The 22,542-nt window shown below is 52.6% G+C and overlaps 1 protein-coding gene and 1 long non-coding RNA gene across 4 annotated transcripts; one reads left to right on the top strand and one right to left on the bottom strand.

Moving 5' to 3' along the window:
* Nucleotides 1–1,653: 1,653 nt before the first annotated feature.
* LOC129499198 (uncharacterized) lies at nucleotides 1,654–19,644 on the top strand. Of its 2 annotated transcripts, none has more exons than XR_008662316.1 (4): nucleotides 1,654–1,737; nucleotides 10,953–11,036; nucleotides 13,242–13,291; nucleotides 19,244–19,644. It is a non-coding gene; the product is annotated as an uncharacterized LOC129499198 (long non-coding RNA). The 2 variants fall into 2 exon arrangements; XR_008662315.1 differs by lacking the exon at nucleotides 1,654–1,737 and adding an exon at nucleotides 2,198–2,253.
* CHRM1 (cholinergic receptor muscarinic 1) lies at nucleotides 7,760–21,745 on the bottom strand. 2 transcript variants are annotated; one of them, XM_055308880.1, is made up of 3 exons: nucleotides 21,155–21,745; nucleotides 20,600–20,691; nucleotides 7,760–10,492 (listed from the first exon to the last, which is right to left on the bottom strand). In XM_055308880.1, exon 3 carries the CDS (start codon nucleotides 10,404–10,406, stop codon nucleotides 9,024–9,026), a length of 1,383 nt encoding a protein of 460 aa, XP_055164855.1. In that variant the 5' UTR covers nucleotides 10,407–10,492; nucleotides 20,600–20,691; nucleotides 21,155–21,745; the 3' UTR covers nucleotides 7,760–9,023. The 2 variants fall into 2 exon arrangements, with proteins under 2 accessions (XP_055164855.1, XP_055164863.1); XM_055308888.1 differs by lacking the exon at nucleotides 20,600–20,691 and having other exon boundaries at nucleotides 21,155–21,249.
* Between the last annotated feature and the right edge of the window lie 797 nt (nucleotides 21,746–22,542).

Raw genomic sequence — 22,542 nt, 5'->3', positions numbered from 1 at the left:
GGCAGACACATAAGCTCAGCCCGATGTGGGACTCGATCCCAATACTCTGGGATCACACCCTGAGCCGAAGGCAGATGCTCAATCTCTGGGCCGCCCAGGCATCACTAATTTTATTTAAAAGAAAATTTTTAACTCATTTATTTGAGAGAGAGCACCTGTGTGTGTGGGCGGGGCAGAGGGAGAGAAAGAAGCAGGCTTCTTGATGAACAGGGTGCCTGACACACGGGCTCTATCCCAGGACCCCAGAATCATGACCTGAGCTGCAGACCCTTAACAATGGAGCCACTCAGGTGCCCCTGGGAGTTGAAATTTAAAAAAACATATATTTTATTTATTTATTCATGAGACACACACACACATACACAGAGGCAGAGACACAGGCAGAGGGAGAAGCAGGCTCCATGCAGGGAGCTTGATGTGGGACTCAATCGTGATCCTGGGTCTCCAGGATCACGCCCTGGGCTGAAGGTGGTGCTAAACCGCTAAGCCACCTGGGCTGCCCCCGGGAGCTGATTTTTAACCAGCTTTCTGAAATGATTCCCACAGCAGTTTGGGAATCACTAGATCAATGTTTTCCAGACTTGCTGAGTTATGTCTGAAGACAAAGATTAGGGCAAAGAAGTTCTGGTTTTTCTCCTGGATGTCCTGTTTCACCAGGTCTGGGAAAGGACATCAGAATCTTTGTAAACGCTCAGATAAGAATGAGAAAGGAACACTGCTCTCACTGGTTGAGAAGCCCTTGGTAGGGAGTGACATAGTCAGGTCCGAGTTTCAGAAAGCTTGCTCTGGCTCTGCTGTTGTGAAAGAAGTTGAGGGTGGCCAGGAGCCCTTTAGGAGGCTGTTGGAACAGCCTGGGATGATTCGGAGGTTAAGGAGGCAGAGGCTGCGGGGTAGGAGAGGAGATAGCTTGGAGAGATGGTTCAAGAGAAGCAGCTCTGGGATTTCATGAGTGTCTAGGAGGGATGGATGTGAATGAAAGGGAGAAGGTAGCTGTGTTGTGGCTCCTGAGTTTCTAGCTTAGGTGTTTGTGGGGGTGGCTGGGGCTCTCAAGCTGGGTAGGGGAGGCAGGAAGAGAAGCAGCTGTGGGTGGGAAGGGGATCAGCTCCTGGTAGATGTGCTGAGTGTGTATGCTCTTGGACTTGCAGGTGGAGGCTTTCCGCAGGGGAGGGTCTGTAGCTAGCAGCGGGTGGGGGCGCGGCGGGGTGTGTGTGTGTTTGCATACCATGAGTGTGAATGATGCTCTGGTGAGCAAGTCGAGTGAAAAGGGTGGAAGGGAGAGGTTGGAGCCCTGAGGACTGGCACCATTAGCAGGACGGAAATGGAGGTGGGACCCCCAGAAGAGAACAGAGCCCAGGGGTGGGGATAGGAAGGCAGGAAGAAGAGACAGGTTGGTGTCAGCTAGAGCAGAGCTGTGGCGGGTGACCTTTCAGTTTGCTGACATCTTTGGTGTCTTCTGGCAGTCCCCCCCAGGGCTCTTCCAGGGGATGAAGGAGAAATGAGGTTTTCTGATTCTAAGGGTAGGAGGGATTTGTACAAGTTTCTAGATAGTATCAGTGGGTGTTCCTGCTTTTCTTTTTCTTTTTTTTTTAAAGATTTTATTTATTTATTCATGACACACACACACACACACATACACACACACAGACAGAGACACAGGCAGAGGGAGAAGCAGGCTCCATGCAGGGAGCCCAACGTGGGACTCGATCCCCAGACCCAGGATCACGACCTGAGCCAAAGGTAGACACTTAACCACTGAGCACCCAGGGATCCCTGTTCCTGGTTTTCTTTTCTTTTCTGTTCTTTTCTTTCTTTCTTTCTTTTTTTTTTTTTTTTATTGTTCCTGGCTTTCTTAAGCAGCAAAAGAATTTGTTGAAAGGCCATCAGGAACTGCCAGGACGAGGCAGGACCAGACTTGCAAAACGGGCAGGAAGCAAGTGCCAAGCAGCAGGAAGGATAATTTTCCTTTAACTGGAGCAGCCTGGGAGGCTGCCACCAGGGGACACGCTGCCAATATGTGCACACAGCTGGACATAGAGTCTCCAGATGGGGTATGGGGGACGCTGAAGTTCAGGCCCCAAGTCCCTGCACTGAGGGCACCCTTTCCCAGTCCACAGCAGGGTGCTGATCAGCCCGGGGGTGCCCACATGTAGAGGAGTCAGGATGATTACAGGGTTTTGGCCAGAGCAACTAGAAGACTGGCAGAAGGGTGCCTTTGCTGAAGTGGGGAAGAGGCTTTACAGGGGAAATGAGCAGGTCAGTTTGGGCCTTGCTGCTTCTGGGGTTTGACAGACACCTAGGTGGGGATGTCAGGATGTTAGTAGGACATGTGCGCCAGTGTTGGTGCAGTGACCTGAACTGGAGATTCAAATCTGGGCGTCATGGGTGCTGCTGGCACGGAGAGCCCCAAAATGTCAGAGGGGCAGTAGGGTAGGTGTAGAGAAGGCAGAGAAGAGGAGTAAGCCCTTCACAGGGTCAGAGACGGGCTGGCAACAGACCCTGCAAGAGAGGGGTAGGGGGTAGGTGGAAGGGCGCACCCTGGAGGCCTGGCATTGGGGAGATGCTGTGAACGACTCTGCTGGGGGCTGGAGGGAGGACAGAGGCTTGGCCCTTAGGTTTATCAGCATGGAGTGCTTTGGTGACCCTGATGAAAGCAGTTTTGGTTGAGGCTGGGGCAAAAGCCAACTTCGAAGGGGCTTCGTGGAGGATCCGAGGAGAGAGTTGGGAGTCTATGCCCATGGGTGGGGGCTATTAAGGAAGAGAGAGACAGGAGGGAGTGAGTAGCAGGGGGAAGACCGGACCAGAAGTCTTTGGTTTCTTTAGCATGCGAGCAGCCACAGCACATTTGCTTAGGGCAAGAGGGAGAGATGCCAGAGGGATGACACTTGCTGGGTAGATGCCTTGGTGGGAGGGAGAGGGGACAGGATCTAGGGTGGGGATAGGGGAGGAGGGCTGGTGGTCCTGCACTGTCACATAGGAGGCATACATGCCAGGACAAAGTAGCTGGGTAGACCTGTGGGAGTTTGTGAAATTCCACTCCCAGATTGTTTTTTATTTACTTGGTGAAATAGGAAATGAGGTCACCTGCTGAGAGTGAGGATTGGGGCCTCCCCAAGGTTGGAAGTTTGAGGAGAGGGGAGAGGTATGAATAAACATCCAGGATCTTCCCATTCACGGCTGGAGGGAGACTTATAGCATATCAGCTGGGGGTAAGATAGAGGGGATAGAGATTGAGTCAACAATCCATCACACCTACATCATGGAGCCTCCATAAAAATCCCTACAGTATTGGATTCAGAGGGTTTCCCAGTGGGTGAACACATTCATGTTGCTAACAGGGTGGTGCCCCCTAGCTCCACAGGAACGGAAGCTCCTGTGCTTGAGATCCTTCGGGATCTCACCATTCATCTGTCCATTCTCCTTTATCATCTCCTCTATTATCATCCTTTTTTTTAATCACCCTTTCCTTTATCGTCTCCTCTCCTCCACCAGTCAATATGTTTATCTGAATTCTGTGAGCATATTACTGAACCTGAGGATGGAGTTGTGGGAATTCCAATATGTATCCCAATCAGACAGAAGTATGGGTACCCTCATGACCCACTACTTGAGATTGGTGGGGGAGAGGGGGACATCTTGTGGTCCCGAGCCCCTAACTTGTGGGATCTGATGTTAACCACAGGTAGATAGTGTCAAACACCTGGCTGATGCTGGAGAATTGGCTGGTGTGGAAAAAACAAACACCCACCACTTGGTGTCAGAAATTTTGTAAGTAGAATGTAAATAAAGGAAACAGAATTTTTCTACTTTAATGGGGCAAGAAAATTCTAGGCAGAGGAGCCAGAAGAAGTGAAAAGCATGAATGAGTGGGCTGGGGTGCTTCTCGGACCAGGAGAATTTCAGGGTCTGTCTAGGGTCAGTGAGGGTGAGGAGTCACAGAAGAGGCTCAAGAAGGAAGTAGGGCTGAACAGAGGCTGTTGGGAGGCTGAGGAGCTTGCATTTTTATCTCAAGCTACTGGCTAGTTGTTAGCAAGGGGTTGGCACCATCAGAGCTATGTTTTGGCAAAATCACTTTGACTGAAGCATGGCGAATGAATGGGAACGGGATCAATTAAGTCAGGGGTTGGCAAACTACAGCTGGTTGGCCTGTTTTTGTACTCATTATGAGTGAAGAATGGGTTTTGCATTTTTAAAGGGCTGAAAAAAAATCAAGAGAAGAATAATGTTTTGTGGCACATGAGCATTATATGCAATTCAAAGCTCTGTGGAATCTAAATAAAGTTTTATTGGAACTCAGCCATATTCATTCATTTTATGTATTGTGTATGGCTGCTTTTGCCTACAATGGCAGAACTGAATAGTTGTGACAGAGACTATAATACAGAAGTACCTACATTATATCCTTAATTTTGCCTCTTGGTCCACATAGCCTAAAATATTTACTATCTGGCCCTTTACAGAAAAAGTTTGTTAACCTCTGAAGGATAATTTTAGCATTCAGGAACTCTTGCACTGGGATGGTGACAGGACAGATGGACAGCACTGGATGAATTCAGGAACTGTTCGGGGGGTGGACTGACCAACTGGTACATGGAGTGAAAAGGAGAAGGAGTCCAAGATGACTCACAGATTTATGGATTGAGTGCTGGGTGGATGGTGGTGCTAGCCAGGCCAGGAACACCAAGAGGGGGAGTAGACCTGAGGGGCGGAGGAAGTATGCGGACTGGCAGGAATAGAGACAGTAATTTTCAGGCCTATTTTGTGTGATAGTCTGATTACTGGAGTTATGTAGTTGGCATGTGTTACAAAGATGCTAAGAACAAAGACATCACCTCAAAGTCTTTAGAGCCTGAGGCTGGTGTGGGACACCTGGGCTTCAAAAACCTTCATGTTGTCAAGGTGAGCAGGTACCTGTCTGAACGTCCAGTTGGATCAGCATCTGTTCTGTAAAAGCAGGGCCAGGTTCCAAGAAATGAAACTGAGGATTCCAAAAGCCTGGGGTAGGCACTGGGAGACATGTGGGGTCTGTCCTGGGATGCCAAGTCTCCCCTGAGCCCTCTCCTACTTGTCTGGTGAAGCTGGCATGCAGGAAAGAGGTTGGGCTTGCCTCGGCGGGTTTAGCGCAGTAGCCAAGCGACCTGGTCCTTCCAGGGCCTTGGGTTCCTACTGAGATGTGGGGGCAGTTGCTGAGGTGGCCAAGACCATCTACTGTATCTTTTGCCCTATGTCCTGTTCTCTGGGATGCCGTCCCAGCAGGTTCTAAGTGTCATGATTCTTGATGGGGCTATACCCTTGGTTGCCTGCAGATGACGCTCAAGTGATACGATGGGAGCGGCCCTGAGGACAAAGGCCTAAGGGGTGCTCCTTCTCTAGGCCTGCTTCAACTTGGTAAGGGGAGGAGGTGGCACTCACAAAGCCACCTCATTCTTTCCCTGCTTCCTGTTCATCTGCGAAACAGCCCTTGTTTCTGGGGCCAAGAAAGACTCCCTCAGGGCGGGAGGGGGTGTATGTAGTGTTTGGGGTGGACTGATGCCATGGCCAGCCACCCTCTCTGGTCAAGCTCAAGCTGTTTCCTCTGTCTTCTGGCAGCTGAGTTTGAAGGAATCTTGCTTCAGAGGCTTGCAGGGCACAGGCTCCATTTCTAGGATGAAGCCTTCCTGGATCACATGCCCTCTCCCCTCCCCCCAGGCTTGCCCCCTGACACTTCTTTTTGCAAGCCCCATTTCTTCCCTCTGGGTTGGCAGAGAGCATGGGACTCTAGACTCTATAAAGCCACTGCTGGAGGTGTAGGGAAAGGTATGGGTCTGAAACCACTTGGTTTCTGGCCTTTACCTGAGAACACCCTCGTCTGGTGGTAACACTAGTCTTAGTAGAGCCACGGAGGTGTTTTCTTTTCTGGCCCACCCTCTTCACTCTTCTGGGAGGAACTCATTCCTCTTGAGGACACTGAAAGTGAGAGACCTCCCTAGGGTTGTGTGGTGAGGGGCCACGGGCAGGTAGAACCTGCACCTGGGACCCGGGACAAGTGTGCACTTGCAAGCCCCATTCTGATGCGGATACCTCCCACTCTTGGCTTCCAGGAAAGCTGGATCTGATTGCAGCACTACTGCTCTCCCAACATTGCTGGGGCTTTCTCGGTCTCTGTGCCACCAAGACTTCTGTTCCAGTGCCTTTGCCACAGGGTAGGGCATTTAACCCTAAAGCGGACTCAGTGCTATGAGGGAGCAGTGGTGAGGAAGGGGTGCTCCCAGAGTCTAGAACTGACAACCCAGAAAACTGTGCAGGAGGGAGAGGGGTCTGGGGTCAGCGTCCTAGGGTCACCCTCCCCGGGGTAGTGCTCCTGCCAGCTCCTGGCCAGCCTGTCCCATCCCACCTCTTTAGTGGATCGTCCCTGCCCATAGTGTTGAAAGTTTCTTTTTCAAAGGCTTCCTGGAGTCCTGACAGCTGTGTGTGGGGTAATTTTCCATGGCTTCTCTGCAAATGGTTAGCCCCACCTAGGATCTCATTCCTCTGGCCAGCATTTCTAAAACTTCAGCCAGCATCACAACACCTGGAGGGCTTGTTGAAACGCATGGCTGGGCTCTACCCCTAGAGTTTCTGATTCAGTAAATCTGGAGTGACCCCGAGAACTTACAGATCTAATGAGTTCCTGGGTGATGCTGATGTTACTGGCAGGGACTGCAGTTCCTTCAAGGATTAATAACCCGGGAGGTCTGGGTTGTCCAAACCCTGCACATTCCAAAGAAAGGTTTGGTCCTTGCCTGGCTCCTGGGAGAGCACCCCTAAGGCCCTGATAAAAGTCTCTTTGCCTACCTGGGGCCCTGGGCCTTGTGGTATCAGATTAGCCTCCGGAGGGGCTGGAGATTAAGTAGCTAAGGTCAGCCATGCTTTACATGAGCAGTTTCCAGTAGAAACATTGGACACCATGGCTCAGGTAAGCCCTGTGGTTGGCAGGACGTCATGCATGTTGTCACATAGAAGAATTAGATGCTGTACCCATGACTCCATTGGGAGAAGATGACTAGAAGCTTGCACCTGGTCTCTCCTAGACTCTGCCCTAGGTGCCATTATTGTTTGCTGATTTTTTTTTTTTCCCTAGAGAGGGGGAGGCAGAGGGAGAGGGAGAGAGATCCTAAGCAAGCTCCATGCCCACCGTGCAGCCTGACATGAGGCTTGATCCCACAACCCTGAGATTGTGACCTGAACTGAAATCAAGAGTGGGATGCTTCACCGACTGAACCACCCAGGCACCCCTCCTTTGCTGCTTTTAATTTATATCTTTTTACTGTAATAAATTTTAACCACGAGTGTAACAGCTTGGCTGAGTTCTGTGTGACTTTCCAGCAAATCATTGAACCTAAGGGTGGTCTTGAGGACCCCCAATGATAACCACACTTTGAGAACTGCTGCTCTATGCTTTAGGCATTAGGGTCCCCTCATCAATGAAATGCCTTAGAACCTGGCCTGAAGGTCACCTTTATGGAGTACTTTGGCCTGGACCCCAGGTGTCCTCTGTCTGTAGTCCAGGGGTCAGGAGACTGCGAGTTGCCTGGAAGCCTGAGTATTGCTTTGTAGGGTAGCCCTGAATATTCCTCCTGGGTCACTGGGCCTTAGTCTCCCCATCTATACATGGGGCCTAGGAGCAATTCTGCTCTCCCTGGGTATAACAGGGCCTTGGAGCAGCCACATATGGCAAAGCTGATAAAGAACATGCTAGGCTATGGGCAAAGGCAATTTATTTCACCTGCTCTCCCTACCGCCCATTAGAGAGCCCTACTCACCTGAGCCGGGGACCCTGGAGTGCTGGGGCCCATGGGTTTCAGCAGAGCCAGGACTTGGTTCTGCCCCTCCTGGGACCACCCTTGGAGCAGTGGCCCACATTCAGCAGTACTGGGGCCTTCCCTGTCCCGTTCTGCCCTGGCCTAAGACTAGGCCCTCCATCCAACACAGCGAAGAAGGCCCCGTAGCCCCTGCTAGTTATGTGGCTTTATTCACAGACTCAGCACTTGCTGAGGATAGAAGGAAAGAACATTTGGGGCCAGGCTAGGCTTGGAGATGAGGGTGCCTGGGAGGCCATGCATGGGTCGGACTGGGAGCTCACAGGAGAGGACCCGTTGGCTGGGCCAGGCCTGTGTGGGGCAGGCTGGAGGCAGGCAGCATGCGGGAGGCCTGGCTAGACCTGTGTGGAGCAGATCCACCCAGGTGGTGGCTGTGAGCCAGGGAGGGAGGGACTGAGGCTTTCTCTGGGGCAGAGGGTATAGGTGTGGGGCTGGACAGCAGGCACCCCTGCCCCTCATTCCCAGGAAAACTACATAGTGGGACAGTCAGAACACCTGGTGCCTGGTCCAGCTGCTGCCTCTGGACTTGGTTTGTGACTAGCCAAGCTGGTCTCTTCTGGTGGCATCATCCTGATGCTTGGATATTTGCCTTGGGGACACTCTTGGGACATTTGTAAGGAGGCTGGACCATCCTGGAGAGTGTGCCTAAGCCCAGCAGCATGGGCTGTGCCTGCGGGGGGAGGGGATACCCAGCCTGGGGTGCACCCTTTGAGCCAAGCTTTCCTCTCCGTGGTTGGTGTCAGTTCCCAGCTGTTGTCCCAGGGGGGACCATCTCCCACCTCAATCTGGGCCAGCCCCTCGGCCAGGGATGACTGAAATGTTAACCTTCTTTCTCCTGGCCGGCCCTGGTGGCTCCCGACAGATTTCCTGCCTGAAGGCATACAGAGGGTTCCAAGCTTGGATCCTCCTCCCCTAGCCTTTTTCCTGGTGAAGAGCCCGTTCCCACCCAGCAGGAACAGAAAAACCAGTTCCCCGGGTTCGGGTTCATTCCACCTGGGAATAGCAAAGTTTGGTAAGTTGGCAGGGTCTCTCTAGGCTGTCCAGGAAGGTGACCTAGGGGACGCTCCCCCCCAACCCCCCAAGCCTGGTGAGGACAGAGCAGGGCCCTGGGTCTGAGGTCACAGTCCCTGCCCACTTCCTACCCTGCTCTCCCAGGGACTGGGGTGGTGGGATGCAGGTGAGGGGTCATCAGCATTGGCGGGAGGGGGTGCGGTGCACAGAGCCAGGGCGCTTGGGGATCTTGCGCCAGCGACGCTTGTCCCAGCGGCAGAGCAGCAGCAGGCGGAAGGTGTCCCGGAAGGCTTTGTTGCAGAGCGCGTAGCACATGGGGTTGATGGTGCTGTTGACGTAGCACAGCCAGTAGCCCAGCTCCCACAGGGTCTCGGGAACACAGTTCTTGCAGAAGGTGGACACCAGCACCATAATGTTGTATGGCGTCCAGGTGAGGATGAAGGCCAGCAGAATGGCACTCAGGGTCCGAGCCGCCTTCTTTTCCTTGACCAGCGAGAAGGTCTTCCGCTTGGCCAGCTGCTCCTTCCCTCGGGGCTTCTGGCCCTTGCCTGCTCGCTCACGCCCTTTCCGCGTGGGCCTCTTGACTGTATTGGGAGAGCTCCGGGGGGGCTGCTTGGTGGGGGCCGGTGCCTCGGGATCCACCATGGGCATCTTGATCACCACCTCGGAGCCGGGCTCCTCACCCTCCGATGAGGTGAGGGACTCCATGGAGCCTTCGTCCTCTTCTTCTTCTTCCTTCCAGCTGTAGGCCTGCAGCAGCCGGGGTGTGCGGCAGCAGCGGCAGCAGTGGCCCGGAGGGGTCTCTGGGGAGCCCTCAGTCCCCCGCTGGGATCGCTCGGAGCTGCTGCTGCTGCCGCCCCCCTTACCGGGAGTCTCGGAGCCCTGCAGGGCCGCAAGCTCCCGGGCCCGATTCTCCGTCTCCCGGTAGATGCGCCAGTAGAGTGTGCACATGACCGTGACTGGGAGGTAGAAGGCAGCCATGGCTGTGCCAAAGGTGATGATGGGTTGGGAGAGGAACTGGATGTAGCATTGCCCGGCCAGCACTGTCCGCTCCCCTACCAGGTACTGCCAAAAGAGGATGGCCGGGGCCCAGAGGATGAAGGAGACCAGCCAGGCCAGGCCGATCATCAGGGCTGCCCGGCGGGGTGTGCGCTTGGCTCTGTAGCTCAGGGGCCGGGTCACGGAGAAGTAGCGGTCAAAACTGATGAGCAGCAGGTTCATGACGGAGGCATTGCTAGCCACGTAGTCCAGGGCCAGCCAGAGGTCGCAGGCCAGTGTGCCCAGCGCCCAGTGGCCCATGAGCAGGTACGTGGTATAGAGGTTCATGGAGAAGGTACCAATGATGAGGTCAGCACAGGCTAGGCTGAGCAGGAAGTAGTTGTTGACTGTCTTGAGCTCAGTGTTGACCTTGAAGGAGATGAGAACCAGCAGGTTGCCTGTCACTGTGGCCAGGGACAGGAGGCCTGTGGTGATCCCGATGAAGGCCACTTGCCAGGGACCCTTTCCCGGTGCCAGAACGGTGATGTTGGGGCTGACAGCAGGTGGGGCCGAGGTATTCATGGTGGCCCGGTGGGGCTTGGGGCCGGGCGGGGGGCAGCCCCTTCTTCTAGTCAGACTACAGGGCTTCTTCAGGGGGAGGTCATCACCTGAAAAGAGATGACATGGACTTTGGTTGGGCTGCTGGTCATCTCCAGGTGGAAGGTGCTAGGGTCACAGTCTCTGCCTTCTCAGGGCTTTAGGCCAGACATCACCCTTTCTCACCAGTGGCCACACACCATCATTTACAGTGCACTTTCCCAGCCGTGAATGGATGTGCCAGCAGCACTGGGGCAGAAGTGGTTTGGAATCGAGATGGAGTCCCTCCTTCCAGTTTCACCATTCAGACTCTGAGCCTCAATTTTCTCATTGGGAAATTGCTACTAATTCCTGTCTTGCTTAACTCATATGGCAGGAGTTGGGAGACTCGCTTTGTATACAGCACTGCCAAATTTTCAAAGCACTTCACTCAATTTTATTAAAGCTCTCATTTACTAGGTAGTTACTACATGCCAGACACAGCACTAGCACTTAATTGAATTATCTAATTTAACTGTTGTACATCTCTAGGAGGAAGGTCTCTTATGCTCCTCATTTCCCTGAGGCAACTGTGGCTCCAAGCAGCTACAAGACCTGGCCACAGTGACAGAGGAGGTGAGTGTGATTAGAACCCACACCTCTCTCTTCCTCTGAGCATGTGGAGCTCCAGCAGGCTTCTTCCATCAAATATGGAGAGATGGGAAGGCAGGAGATGGGTGGGGAGGGCTCTAGAGAAGATAGGGGGAAGGAGGTGTATGTTGGTGTGTCTGCATGGTTCCGTGTGTGTGTGCGCGCGTGTGTGTGACCGAGACAGAAATAGAAAGAGAGAGAGAGGAAATGAGAGAGTTGGAGGGCAGTGTTTGGAGCTAAATGAGACCCTATAGGAGGGCAGCGGGGGGACTTGTGCTGGACCTGAACTCCTGCCTGGTAGTAGAAAGTCTGGAGTGAAAGCAGGTAGTGAGGGCAAGGGTCTCAGTTCCCAGTGGGGGTCTGGCCCCAGGTGAGGTGTGAGAACCCCCTTCTGTCTCCCCACTCTGTTCTTTGGTCCAAGGACCCAGGGGGACAGCAAGGGGAAAGGGAAGATCCCCTATATTTTTCTTTTTTTTTAAAAAAAGATTTTATTTATTTATTCATGAGAGACAGAAAGAGAGAGACAGAGACACAGGCAGAGGGAGAAGCAGGCTCCCTGCGGGGAGCCTGATGTGGGACTCGATCCTGGGACTCTAGGATCCCACCCTGGGCTGAAGGTGGGCACTCAACCGCTGAACCACCCAGGCCTCCCTCTCTACATTTTTCTTGAAACTTGAGTCCAGCCTGGGCACTAAAGGTGGGTAAAGGGAAAAGCCAGATCTCTGAGCAACCTTCTGGTGATGGGGTTGCTCAGCGCCTGCCCTCCCCTGCCTCATGCTCAGCCACAGCCTTGCTGTTGTATGTTTTGGCTGGTCCCTTCCTGTTCTGGGCCTCAGGTGTCTATCTGTCCACAGAAGAGTTGGGGTCTTCTCCCACCTGCAGCTATGGCTTCAGGGGCTGTGTCATTGGAACTATTCCAAGGGAGAGATGTCAGGCAAGGGCCCACCAGCCTCCGGTGCTCCTCAGGACCAGGTCTGTGGCAGAGAGACTAGTGTGCTGTATGCCTGTGAGGAGATCGATGCCTGTTGGGGGGGCGGGAGAGGGCCTTGAGGTGCATGGCTGGGACAGTGTGTGACCGAGGGTGTGTGGTGGAGCTCATCTCCGCTGGTCATGGTGTTGGTGTTTGAGAGGGACTCTTTGGAGTGTGAATGAATGAGCCAGAAGGACTGTGGCTATGAGTGTGTGCCTGTGTTTTGGGCAGTTTGCACATCAAGGAGACAGGGGACATCATGGTGGAAGAGTCTGGACAGCGTGAGCTGGACTGTCTCCATTTGAATACAGGCTCTACCATTTACTACCTGCCGGTGGTATACTTTCCATGAGCCTCGGTTTCCTCAGCTGAAAAATGGGAATGACTAGTCCCTAGCTAATAAATCAAGGAATTATTGTGAAGCCGAAATGGGTCTATGGGCGTTGAGTCCCCAGGACAGGCCTGGCACATGATGAGCACTAGGTCCCCGTTGACTCTTAGCATGTGTACTAGTGGAGGCTCCCTCCTGTGAATGTCTGCTTTTTTTTTTATTTTTAAGATTTATTTATTTGAGGGGAGAGGGATAGGGAGAAGGAGAGAAAAAGAATCCCAAGTAGAACCCCTGCTGAGCATGCAGCCCAATGCAAGGCTTGATCCCAGGACCCTGAGACCATGACCTGAGCTGAAATCAAGAGTTGGATGCTTAATTGACTGAGCCACTCATGTGCTCCAAGTGTCTATTCCTTTGATTAAAAATTTCTCAGGGTAGCCTGGGTGGCTCAGTCAGTGGAACATGTGACTCTTGATCTTGGGGTCATGAGTTCGAGCCCCACGTTGGGCATAGAAATCACTTAAATAAATAAACTTAAAAGAAATTTCTAGGGATGCCTGGGTGGCTCAATGGTTGAGTGTCTGCCTTCAGCTCAGGGCATGGTTCAGGAGACGCAGGACAGAGTCCCACCGCGTCAGGCTCCACTGGAGGAGCCTGTTTCTCCCTCTATGTCTCTGCCTCTCTCTCTGTGTCTCTCATGAATAAATGAATAAAATCTTAAAAAAAAATTTCTAATACTATGACAATAGCAACTAATAATGATAATGATCATTGCTATTATTCAGTTCTCCTTGAGTGGCAGTCACTGCTCAAAGTGCTTATGTGCATTATTGCCTGTAATCTTCACCGGGCACCTGTGACTGAGGTTGCTCTTCTCTCCATTTCACAGGTGAAAAACTGAGGTTGAAAAAAGCAAGAGAATGGCACAGTATCACACAGGTAAGGTAGGAACCAAGATCTGAGCCCAAGCTGTTTGTGCCAATGAAACTTTATCTATAAAAACAGATGGCTGGCCTGGAGGCCACAGTATGCCAATTTAAATTTTATTTTTTAAATTGTATTTATTGAGACACCTCCTCACAGGGAGCCTGCTTCTCCCTCTGCCTATGTCTCTGCCTCTCTCTCTGTGTCTCTCATGAATAAATAAATAAAATCTAAAAATAAATAAATAAATTGTATTAATTTATTTTTGTAATAATCCCTACACCTAACACGGTGTCAAAGTCATGATCATGAGGTCAAGAATCATGTTCTCTTCTGATTGAGCCAGCCAGTGAATATTAAAGGTTTTTTTTTTTTTTTAAGATTTTATTTATTCATGATAGTCACACAGAGAGAGACAGAGAGGCAGAGACACAAGCAGAGGGAGAAGCAGGCTCCATGCAGGGAGCCCGACGTGGGAGTCGATCCTGGGTCTCCAGGATCACACCCCGGGCCAAAGGCAGGCGCCAAACCGCTGCGCCACCCAGGGATCCCGCCAATTTGAATCTTAAAAATATTATGCTGAAATATTATTTGGCCTGCTTACTGAGTTTTGCTGCATCCTTTTCCCATAACCAAAGTAAAGTGCTGGGCTGGAGGCTGGCATCAGACTGTGCCTGCTGGGGCTTTCTCTGGGTATGACACCACCCATGACAGGGTTGCCCTGCACAACTCTTGTCCCTCTGATCTGAACTTAGTGGTGTTGTTGTGGTTGTTGTTTTAAAGATTTTTGTTTATTTATTTGGGGGAGAGCCAGAAAGAGAGAGAGAATGAGCATGGGATCAGAGGAGAGAGAGAAGCGGGGAGCCTGACGCTTGATCCCCTGACTCTGGGGTCATGACCTGAGCCGAAGGCAGGTGCTTAACTGACTGAGCCACCCAGGTGCCTGAACTCAGGGCTGTTTAGTGCCAATTACACAGACAGAGCAACTGAGGTCCAGAGTAAAGGGAGAAGTTATGGTATATCCCAAAGTCTCCTAGCTCATAGCCTGGTGCTGCCTCCCTTTCCTGATCCTCAACCTCTGGTGCTTTGGGACCAGTGGTTCCCCGGGCCAAGATCTGAAAAGCCTGAGTCAGACAAGATGAGTTTGCTGACCTCAGAGGCCACACCCTCGGCAGCTCCAGGAGCATCCTGTCTGCCTGGGCGCGGCGCAGCCCTCAATGCAGTGCCAAGGCCTCCAGTGTCGGATCTGGTCCCACACCGCAGCAGGGCCAGGCCTAGGAGGACCTAAGGGAGACAGTTTTGCCTTGGGTGTAAAATTTGAGGTACCCCCAAACTCAGTAGTCAAGAAAATGATATTTAATGCAATATTTAAAAAATGGGGGGATCCCTGGGTGGCTCGATGGTTTGGTGCCTGCCTTTGGCGGAGGGCATGATCCTGGAGACCCAGAATCGAGTCCCACACCGGGCTCCTTGCATGGAGCCGGCTTTTCTCTCTGCCTGTGTCCCTGCCTCTCTCTCTCTCTCTCTCTCTCTGTGTTTCTCATGAATAAATGAATAAAATCTTAAAAAAAAAAAAAAAGGGATGCCTGGGTGGCTCAGTGGTTGAGTGTCTGCCTTTGGCTCAGGGCATGATCCTGAGGTTCTAGGATTGAGTCCCGCATCAGGCTTCTCCCTTTGCCTATGTCTCTGCGTCTCTCTCTTTGTGTCTCATGAATAAATAAATAAAATCTTTAAATAAATAAATAAATAATGGAAATTGATAGGGCGCTTGGCTGGCTCAGTTAGAAGAGCCCGTGACTCTTGATCTCAGGGTTGTGAGTTCGAGCCCCATGTTGGGTGTAGAGATTACATTAAGAAAAAAAGAGGGGATCCTTGGGTGGCTCAATGGTTTAGCACCTGCCTTAGGCCCAGGGTGTGATCCTGGGGTCCCAGGATCGGGTCCCACGTTGGGCTCCTTGCATGGAACCTGCTTCCCCCTCTGCCTGTGTCTCTGCCTCTTTCTCTCTCTCTCTGTGTGTCTCTCATGAATAAATAAATAAAATCTTAAAAAAAAAAAGGAAATTGATGCAAAACAATCCATCATGAACAAAATTTTAAACAAAGGCAGGGTTCAACCCTGCACTTACACAAACAATCCTATCACACATGACTCACCCTGATCCTGGCCCTGGTTCCAATGAAACTTTATTTACAAAAATAGATGGCCCGCCTGTGGGCTGCCTGGTTTGCTGTTTGATTGTGTTTTTTTTTTTTTTTTTTTTTTTGCTAGTTGATTTTTAAAAATGTTACATTTCAATGTTAGTTACCTTGATGAGTGAGTTTTGTGTGTGTCCTCCCTCTAAACTGTCTCTTCCCAGCAGTGTGATCCTCAGCAATCATTTAACCTGTCCTTCCCTGGCCTCTCTGCATCTGCCAGTTTATGGGACTAATGGCATCCAAAGCCTCTCCCCACTTATTCCTGGCTCCTCATTCTGATCCATAGCCCAGCCACCTCTTGCTGCGCCCTTCAGCTTACAGACTCTGGCATAGCCCCTCTCTAGGCCCCAGAGTTCTTGTTTATTTTTTCTTCTTCTTTTCTTTTTAAAAATGTATTTAGGGGGACTGTGGTGGCTCAGTGGCTGAGTGTCTGCTTTTGGCTCAGGGTGTGATCCCAGGTCCTGGGATCGAGTTCCACACTGGGCTCCCTGCATGGAGCCTGCTTCTCCCTCTGCCTACATCTCTGCCTTTCTCTCTGTGTCTCTCATGAATTAAAATAATTATAATTTTTAAATAATTATAAAATAATTATTTAAATTTATTATTTTTAGAAAAAGAAAGCTCTACACTCAGTGCAACCCCAGGATCAAGGGTTGAAGTTCCACCAACTGAGCCAACCAGGCACCCCTCAGATTACTCATTTGTACAGAAGGGGACTTGGACTAGCTTGGCAGGTGGGGAGATTTTCCAGAGCCCTGATACGGGACCCAAATCCTTGAGTGGAGGGTGCAGAGACTGAAGGCTCATTTGGGTTCTCCCAGATGGGGTTGGAATGACATCTCCTTGGGGTGGGGACATAGCAACCTCTGTCCATCACAAGCTCTTATTAAAGCTAGCTATAGGGGATCCCTGGGTGGCGCAGCAGTTTGGCGCCTGCCTTTGGCCCGGGGCGCGATCCTGGAGACCCGGGATCGAATCCCACGTCGGGCTCCCAGTGCATGGAGCCTGCTTCTCCCTCTGCCTGTGTCTCTGCCTCTCTCTCTCTCTCTCTCTGTGTGTGTGACTATCATAAATAAATAAAAATTTAAAAAAAGCTAGCTATAGCTTTGATGAGTTTAATTAAAATTTTTTTTTAATTTATTTGAGAGAGGGAGAGTGAGAGAGCATAAGCAGGGGGAGGAGCAGAGGGAGAGGGAGAAGCAGGCTCCCCGCTGATTATTAGGGAGCCCGATGCAAGGCTCCATCCTAGGACCCCAGGATCATGACCTGAGCCAAAGTCAGCAGCTTAACCAACTGAGCTACCCAGGCGCCCCTAGCTTTGATGAGTTTTAAAAAGGCTTTCAGGATGGGGACCTATGAGAAGTGATCCTTGGAGGTAAGAGGGCCGGCAGTCCCTCTCCTTAATGGGTAGAAGTCCCTTCCTCTCACTCATTTTAATAGCCACACTGATGACCACTATAATTAATTACCTTTTGCATGCTGGGAAGTTGATATATGATATCATTTCCTTTAATCCACAGGGCATCCCAATGGGGATTCTTCTCTCTATTTCATAGATGAAGACACTGAGGCCAATGGGGCTAAGAGACTTGCTGATGGTCTCACAGGAAGTGGTGGAGCTGGGATTCTATGGGGCCCTACAGGCTCCGACGTATACATTCCTTCTACTTCCCTTTATACCCCCCTGTGAGCTGTAGGGGCTAATGTCTCCCATCTGGGACAACTTGGAGGCGGGTGGTGGTTCTGGGGAATTGGACCCTGATTTTTGCCACTGCCTGGATATTTTTTTTTTAAGATTTTATTTATTTATTCATAGAAACACAGAGAGAAAATGAGAGGCAGAGACACAGGCAGAGGGAGAAGTAGGCTCCATGTAGAGAGCCTGACATGGGACTCGATCCAGGGTCTCCAGGATCACACCCTGGGCTGTAGGCGGCACCAAACCACTGCACCACCAGGGCTGCCCTGCCTGGATCTTTTGAACCCCTAGGATGTAGCCCAAGAACAGAGCTGTCAATAACTGTGCCTTTTTTCCACCATCAGCAGCAAGGGTCTTCCCCCAAACCTCTCTTGGACAGTGATTTGCTTAGGAGGATGCTCCTGGTGGCTCTGCTTTGGTCCCTGCTGTATGACCTTGGGCACGTCACTGTCCCAACTTCATAATCCTTCTGTAGGGATGACTGTATGTGTGTGTGAGGGTGTGTGCATTGCTGAGTGAAAATAAGAAATGGTGGGGGTGGGGGTGTAACTTTGAGGGGATGGAGTAGGACTCATTTTCTGAGGGTCTCATGTCTGGGGTACCAGAAGGAGGCAATGAAGCAGGGAGGTGCTTTTCTGCTTAGGACCATGGCCTCCTGATGAAGGCTGTTGGCAGCTTTGCATAATATCATTAGTTTTATCATAGCAAGTGGCATTTACTGACTGCTTACCATATACCAGACACGGCTCTACGCATTATATTCGTGATTTAATTGACCTGTTACAACTCCTTGTGAAGCGGGTTTTATTAACCTCAATTTGCAAAAACGACAGCTGAGGTTTTGAGACCTTAAGGTCCTGACAGCTCATCAGTGAGGCAACTGGGATTTAGGCCTTTTGGACCCCTGCCCACTATAAATCCCTCATATGAGAATGGTGGGCCCCACGGACTCCTCGTTCACCTTGACTGACCTGGCCAACCCATAGTTTGAGTCACTGAGGACTCGGTCCTTCCTTTAGAATCTGGCCCCTGTGTGTTGTGTATGCATGTGTGTGTGTGACAGTGTCTGTTGTTGATCTGTGTGATGTATGATGACAGTGCCATGGGAAGGGGGAGGCCTAGCTGTAGCTCTGAGAAGCAGGGTAGGGGCTGTATCTGCCTCATTCACTGCTTGGCACACATGGTCACTCAATAAATATCTGTGGGGTAAACACAGGGAGATATGCATGGGGTCCTTCTGTTTGACTTCAGGCTTAGAGGCATGAGGATGAACCCACAGGGGTCAGGCTCCAGAGTATGGGCACCCTGCACCTTCCAGTTCTTGCCTCCCCTCCCTTGCCAAGTCACTATCTCCTCACCTGTAAAACGGACCAAGGAGACCCTGACTCCCCTGCTGCAGGGAAACTGAGGGAGGTGACAGGACTGGCACGGGTGTAGGATGGGCCCTGTCAGTGTCAGGGAAGGAAAAAGTCGGCCTGGGCTTAAAGAGTTAAGGGATGAGGTCAGAGCCTCTAGAACAGCAGGCTAGATTGTCTATGGCCAGAGCCTTGGACCAATCCCCAGGGGCTGGGGATCTGGCTGGCCAGAGGAAGAAGGGGGCTGGGAGCCATCGCTGGGGAGAGGGATTCCTGAACACTTGGGCTTCCTGAATGTCGCCACTGGCCAAGTTGTGAAGGGGAGACGGAGAATGAGGGGGTGCTGGGGAAGAGATTCAGGAGGAAGAGCGAAGCCATCTTGTGATTCTGGGCCTGGATGTTGGCAGAGCGTGGGGAATAGCTGGAGAGAATGGGCGATACTTGACGAGAAGGAGGTAGGAGGTAGGGGCTGCAGGGCTGGGCTTCTGGGACTTTACATATGCAGACAGGAGGGCGCTCCTCCGGCCAGGTCTTCTGACTGGTCCCTTCTGCTGGAGGCTAAATCCCGAAGCCAGCCTGTCAGAGGCGGCTCTCTCCCCCTGGGTTAACTTTTCTCTAGAAGTAGCTCTTGACCCATGAAAGGAACACAAAACTCTTACCTCTGTGCCTGGCCTGGGGAATGAGGGGGTAAACACATGCAATCTTTCACATTTCCAGGCTCAACAGTTACCACCGGAGTGGCAGCTAGCCCTGGGGAGATCAGCAGGCATCAGTTGAATACTCATAAATGTGCTGCCGAGCCGGAAGAGGAGCAGGAGCGTCAGCCCTAGAACCACTGCCAAATACACTCACTGCTGATGGACTTTAACCAGTTGCCTGACTTCAGCCAAACCATGCCAGAGCCAGCAGTCAGCAGGCTGGGCCCCAGACCTCACTCTGCCAGGTGGCATCAGCAGTGCTCCACCCCTCATCATCCTCTCCACTTGCTCCCTATTCTTCCATCCTCGACTTCTCCTCCTCATTTCCTTTCTTCTCGCTCCCTCCCTCCCCCATCCTTCTAGGCATCACCATGGCATCACAGCAGAGCAGAAACCTCAGCGAGATATTCACCCACCTCTCCCCGCCCGCCCTCCCCTCCGGAGGAGAAGCTCCTGCCTCACAGCGCTCGCTGCTCCCCCACCCCATCATCTTGCTGTGTGTTGGGGGGGTGGGAGTGCAGTGCTGAACTGAGGGTGAGGGGAATGGGGTCCCTCCTGGGCTGGGACCCTTCTGAGACCATAAGCATGTCCCTTCTCCTTCCTTGGCCTCAATCTCTCCATCTGTTCAATGGGAAGGTTTCTTTTAAGGGCTGATGTGACCTCTGCCCAACCCCATCTTGGCACTCTGGACTCCTCTTTGCACTTGGGGATCTAGTTCTCAGACCTCCAGGGCCCGGGCCCCCGAGACAAGAGACAAGTTTTCTGCAGCCCTGTTTCGCCATCCCCTCCCCTGCCTTCTATATCTCAGTAGGGATCATGGCTTGCCTAGTGGCTGAGGTCAGGGGGCAGAGAACTAACTCTTATCTGACAGCTCAGTGAGCAGCTGATTACCCAGGGACAGGAGACTGTCCGGCTATAGGAGACAATCTGACTCCTTCCGGCCAGTTGGGCAGGGGTGGGGGGGTGGGTTGTTGTTGGTGGTTGGGTCAGCCTGAGTGGAGCTGTAGGTATGTTTTGTGGCAAGAGGTGAATCCCTCTCATTAGCACTGATAACCCAGAAGCAGCACTTATCTGAATGACCCAATGAGGGCTGACCACCCAGTTCCTAGCTACCAGCCTACATTGTGGAGTCTGGGGGTACTGAGATGGGGGCCTGCATGGGTGCCCATTAGTATCCCTACATGACCAGGACACAGGACTGAGATCTACTCTGTGGGAGTCCAAGACACTGTGGACCTAGGGAGGGCCCTCTGGGCCCTTGCACACATCAGGGCCACGTTCCCTGGCTGGTGTGGCCTTCCATGTGGCCATTTGTTCCCTGAGAGCCCTGGAGCTCTTGGCCTGGTCTCCTGCTGGCTTCTGGCCTAATACCCACCTTGGCATCCAGCTTGTCCATCTGGCCAGCAACCTGATTCAGTCCATCTTGGGGGGACTGGAAATGGATGGGGTGGTGGGATTCAGGGTTCCCTGAAGGAGAAGAGGAGGAGATTCTGGGACTGGCACCCCAATGTCGAAGGGGGGGTGTCAACCTCCCACGGGATGCTGGTGGCAAGGGCTGCCCTCTGGCCTCCTACCCTTTCCACTCTGTCCCTGGGATTCTGGGTCCTCTGTCTGCTACGTAGCAGCTTAATCTCTCTGAGCTCCAGGTCCAGTTTCCTAAGGGGGGGGGGGGGTCTCCATCGCCTTTGCCAGCTGAACTCCAGAAAAACATCAGGTGTATCTGCTCAAAGCCACGAGACTGGGTGTTTGGAGCAGCCAGTTCCAATGCTACAGAGTCCCCTTGGCTTCGAGACCCCTCCTGGGCCCCCTCCTCTCTCTGGAGTTCCTCCCCATTTCCTGCTAGTCCTGGTCTCTGCTTTGCTCCCAGGACCCTGCTTTTTCCGCCCCCGCCTCAGTGGAGCCCCTCCCAAACCCTCTCAAATGTACTCACCATGGATCTGGAGAAGGGTCTGTAGGATCCTCAGCCCCACTGCCTTCCCGGGGGGCCGGCGGCGTCTCCAGGGACCCAAACACCTGGCTCCGGGGGGGGGGGGGAGCTGCGCCCTGTGCTGGCAGCCGGGAGAGGCACAGCCAGTGATTGGCATGTCCCACCCCCTGGCACGCCAGCCTGGGGGGGGTGGAAGGAGGAGAGCAAAGAGAGGGAGGGAGGAGAGAGAGAAAAGGAAGGGAGGGGGAGCTGGAGGGAAGCCTCAGGCAGCGTCTGGGGTTGGACCAGGTCCTGGAGCGTGCCCCCCCCTCCACTAGGGCACCTAATTTGAGCCCCAAGAGGGAGGAGGTAGGACATGAGGAAAATGAGCCCAGGAAGGCTAAAAGTCCAGAATGGGAGAGAAGGCGGATACAGGGAGACAAACACCCACACCCACTGCACACAGACTCATCGGTACACACACACACACACACACACACACACACCCTCACAAAGGCACACTGTTTCCTGGGGCTCCTTCCCTCACCCAACCTTAGAGCCCCTAACCCATGTGCACCATGCCCCAACGCTCATGCCCCGGCATTCACACGCCTGTTTCCCTCACATACATGCCCTGCCCCCTGCACATGCCCACACGCCCACCCACCCACCCACCCACCCAGCCCCACACCCTGCTCTTCCTCCCTGCTGCGAAGGAGCTAGATTCCTTCTGTTTGGAAATGACACATTGGGCCTCACGTGAGAGGCTCCAACTTGGAACAGACCCAGAGGGCTGGTGCACCCGCCCCAGGGGCTGGGCAGACGTCCCCGTGTGCTGGGCTGCGTGCTCTGGCGTCTGTCCATGCTGCTAACCCGGGTGTGAGGGTATATGGGGGTCTGATGGGAAGGGATGAGTGGGGGGTCGTGTGCCCACCACACGTGCTGCTGAGTGTCCCCTCCCACGTGAGTGTCCCTGAAATACCATGCAACCTGTGTAAATGCAGGTGTCACCCTCCTGGTCTGGAACCAGGACGTGTGTATACACGTGTGTCTGTATTCGGTGTGTGTCTGAGTGTTGCCCAACTGTGGAACTTGCTAATTCTGACAAGGGAGGCAGCCTCTACCTCCCTGCCTGCTCCACCCCCAGCTTCCACTTGGAAGACAGACAGACAGGCAGACAGACAGCTCTCCTCCCAGCTTGTCAAACTCTGTCTCCCCTGACTCCCACTCAGGGCTCACAGGTGTGTACCTGGGAAGTGACAAACTTGCCCTTCTTCCCCAACTCCTTTAGCCCCACTGCTTGGTTAATACCCCCTGCACCACTCCTCACCTTTTCTGGTTTTCTGGTTGAGTTTCCTCAGGGATAGAACCCCTGGGGGCCCTTTACCATAGAGACTGTGGGTTCTGCACCG

This window comes from Nyctereutes procyonoides, unplaced genomic scaffold (assembly GCF_905146905.1).
Source record: "Nyctereutes procyonoides isolate TBG_1078 unplaced genomic scaffold, NYPRO_anot_genome, whole genome shotgun sequence".
NCBI classification, from domain to species: domain Eukaryota; kingdom Metazoa; phylum Chordata; class Mammalia; order Carnivora; family Canidae; genus Nyctereutes; species Nyctereutes procyonoides.
Note: the sequence above shows the minus strand (reverse complement) of the source record. Positions and strands in the feature narration are given on the sequence as shown.

Excerpts from the sequence above, each read along its gene's own strand:
- CHRM1 (XM_055308880.1), bottom strand. The coding sequence starts at position 10,406 with ATGAATACCTCGGCCCCACCTGCTGTCAGCCCCAACATCACCGTTCTG.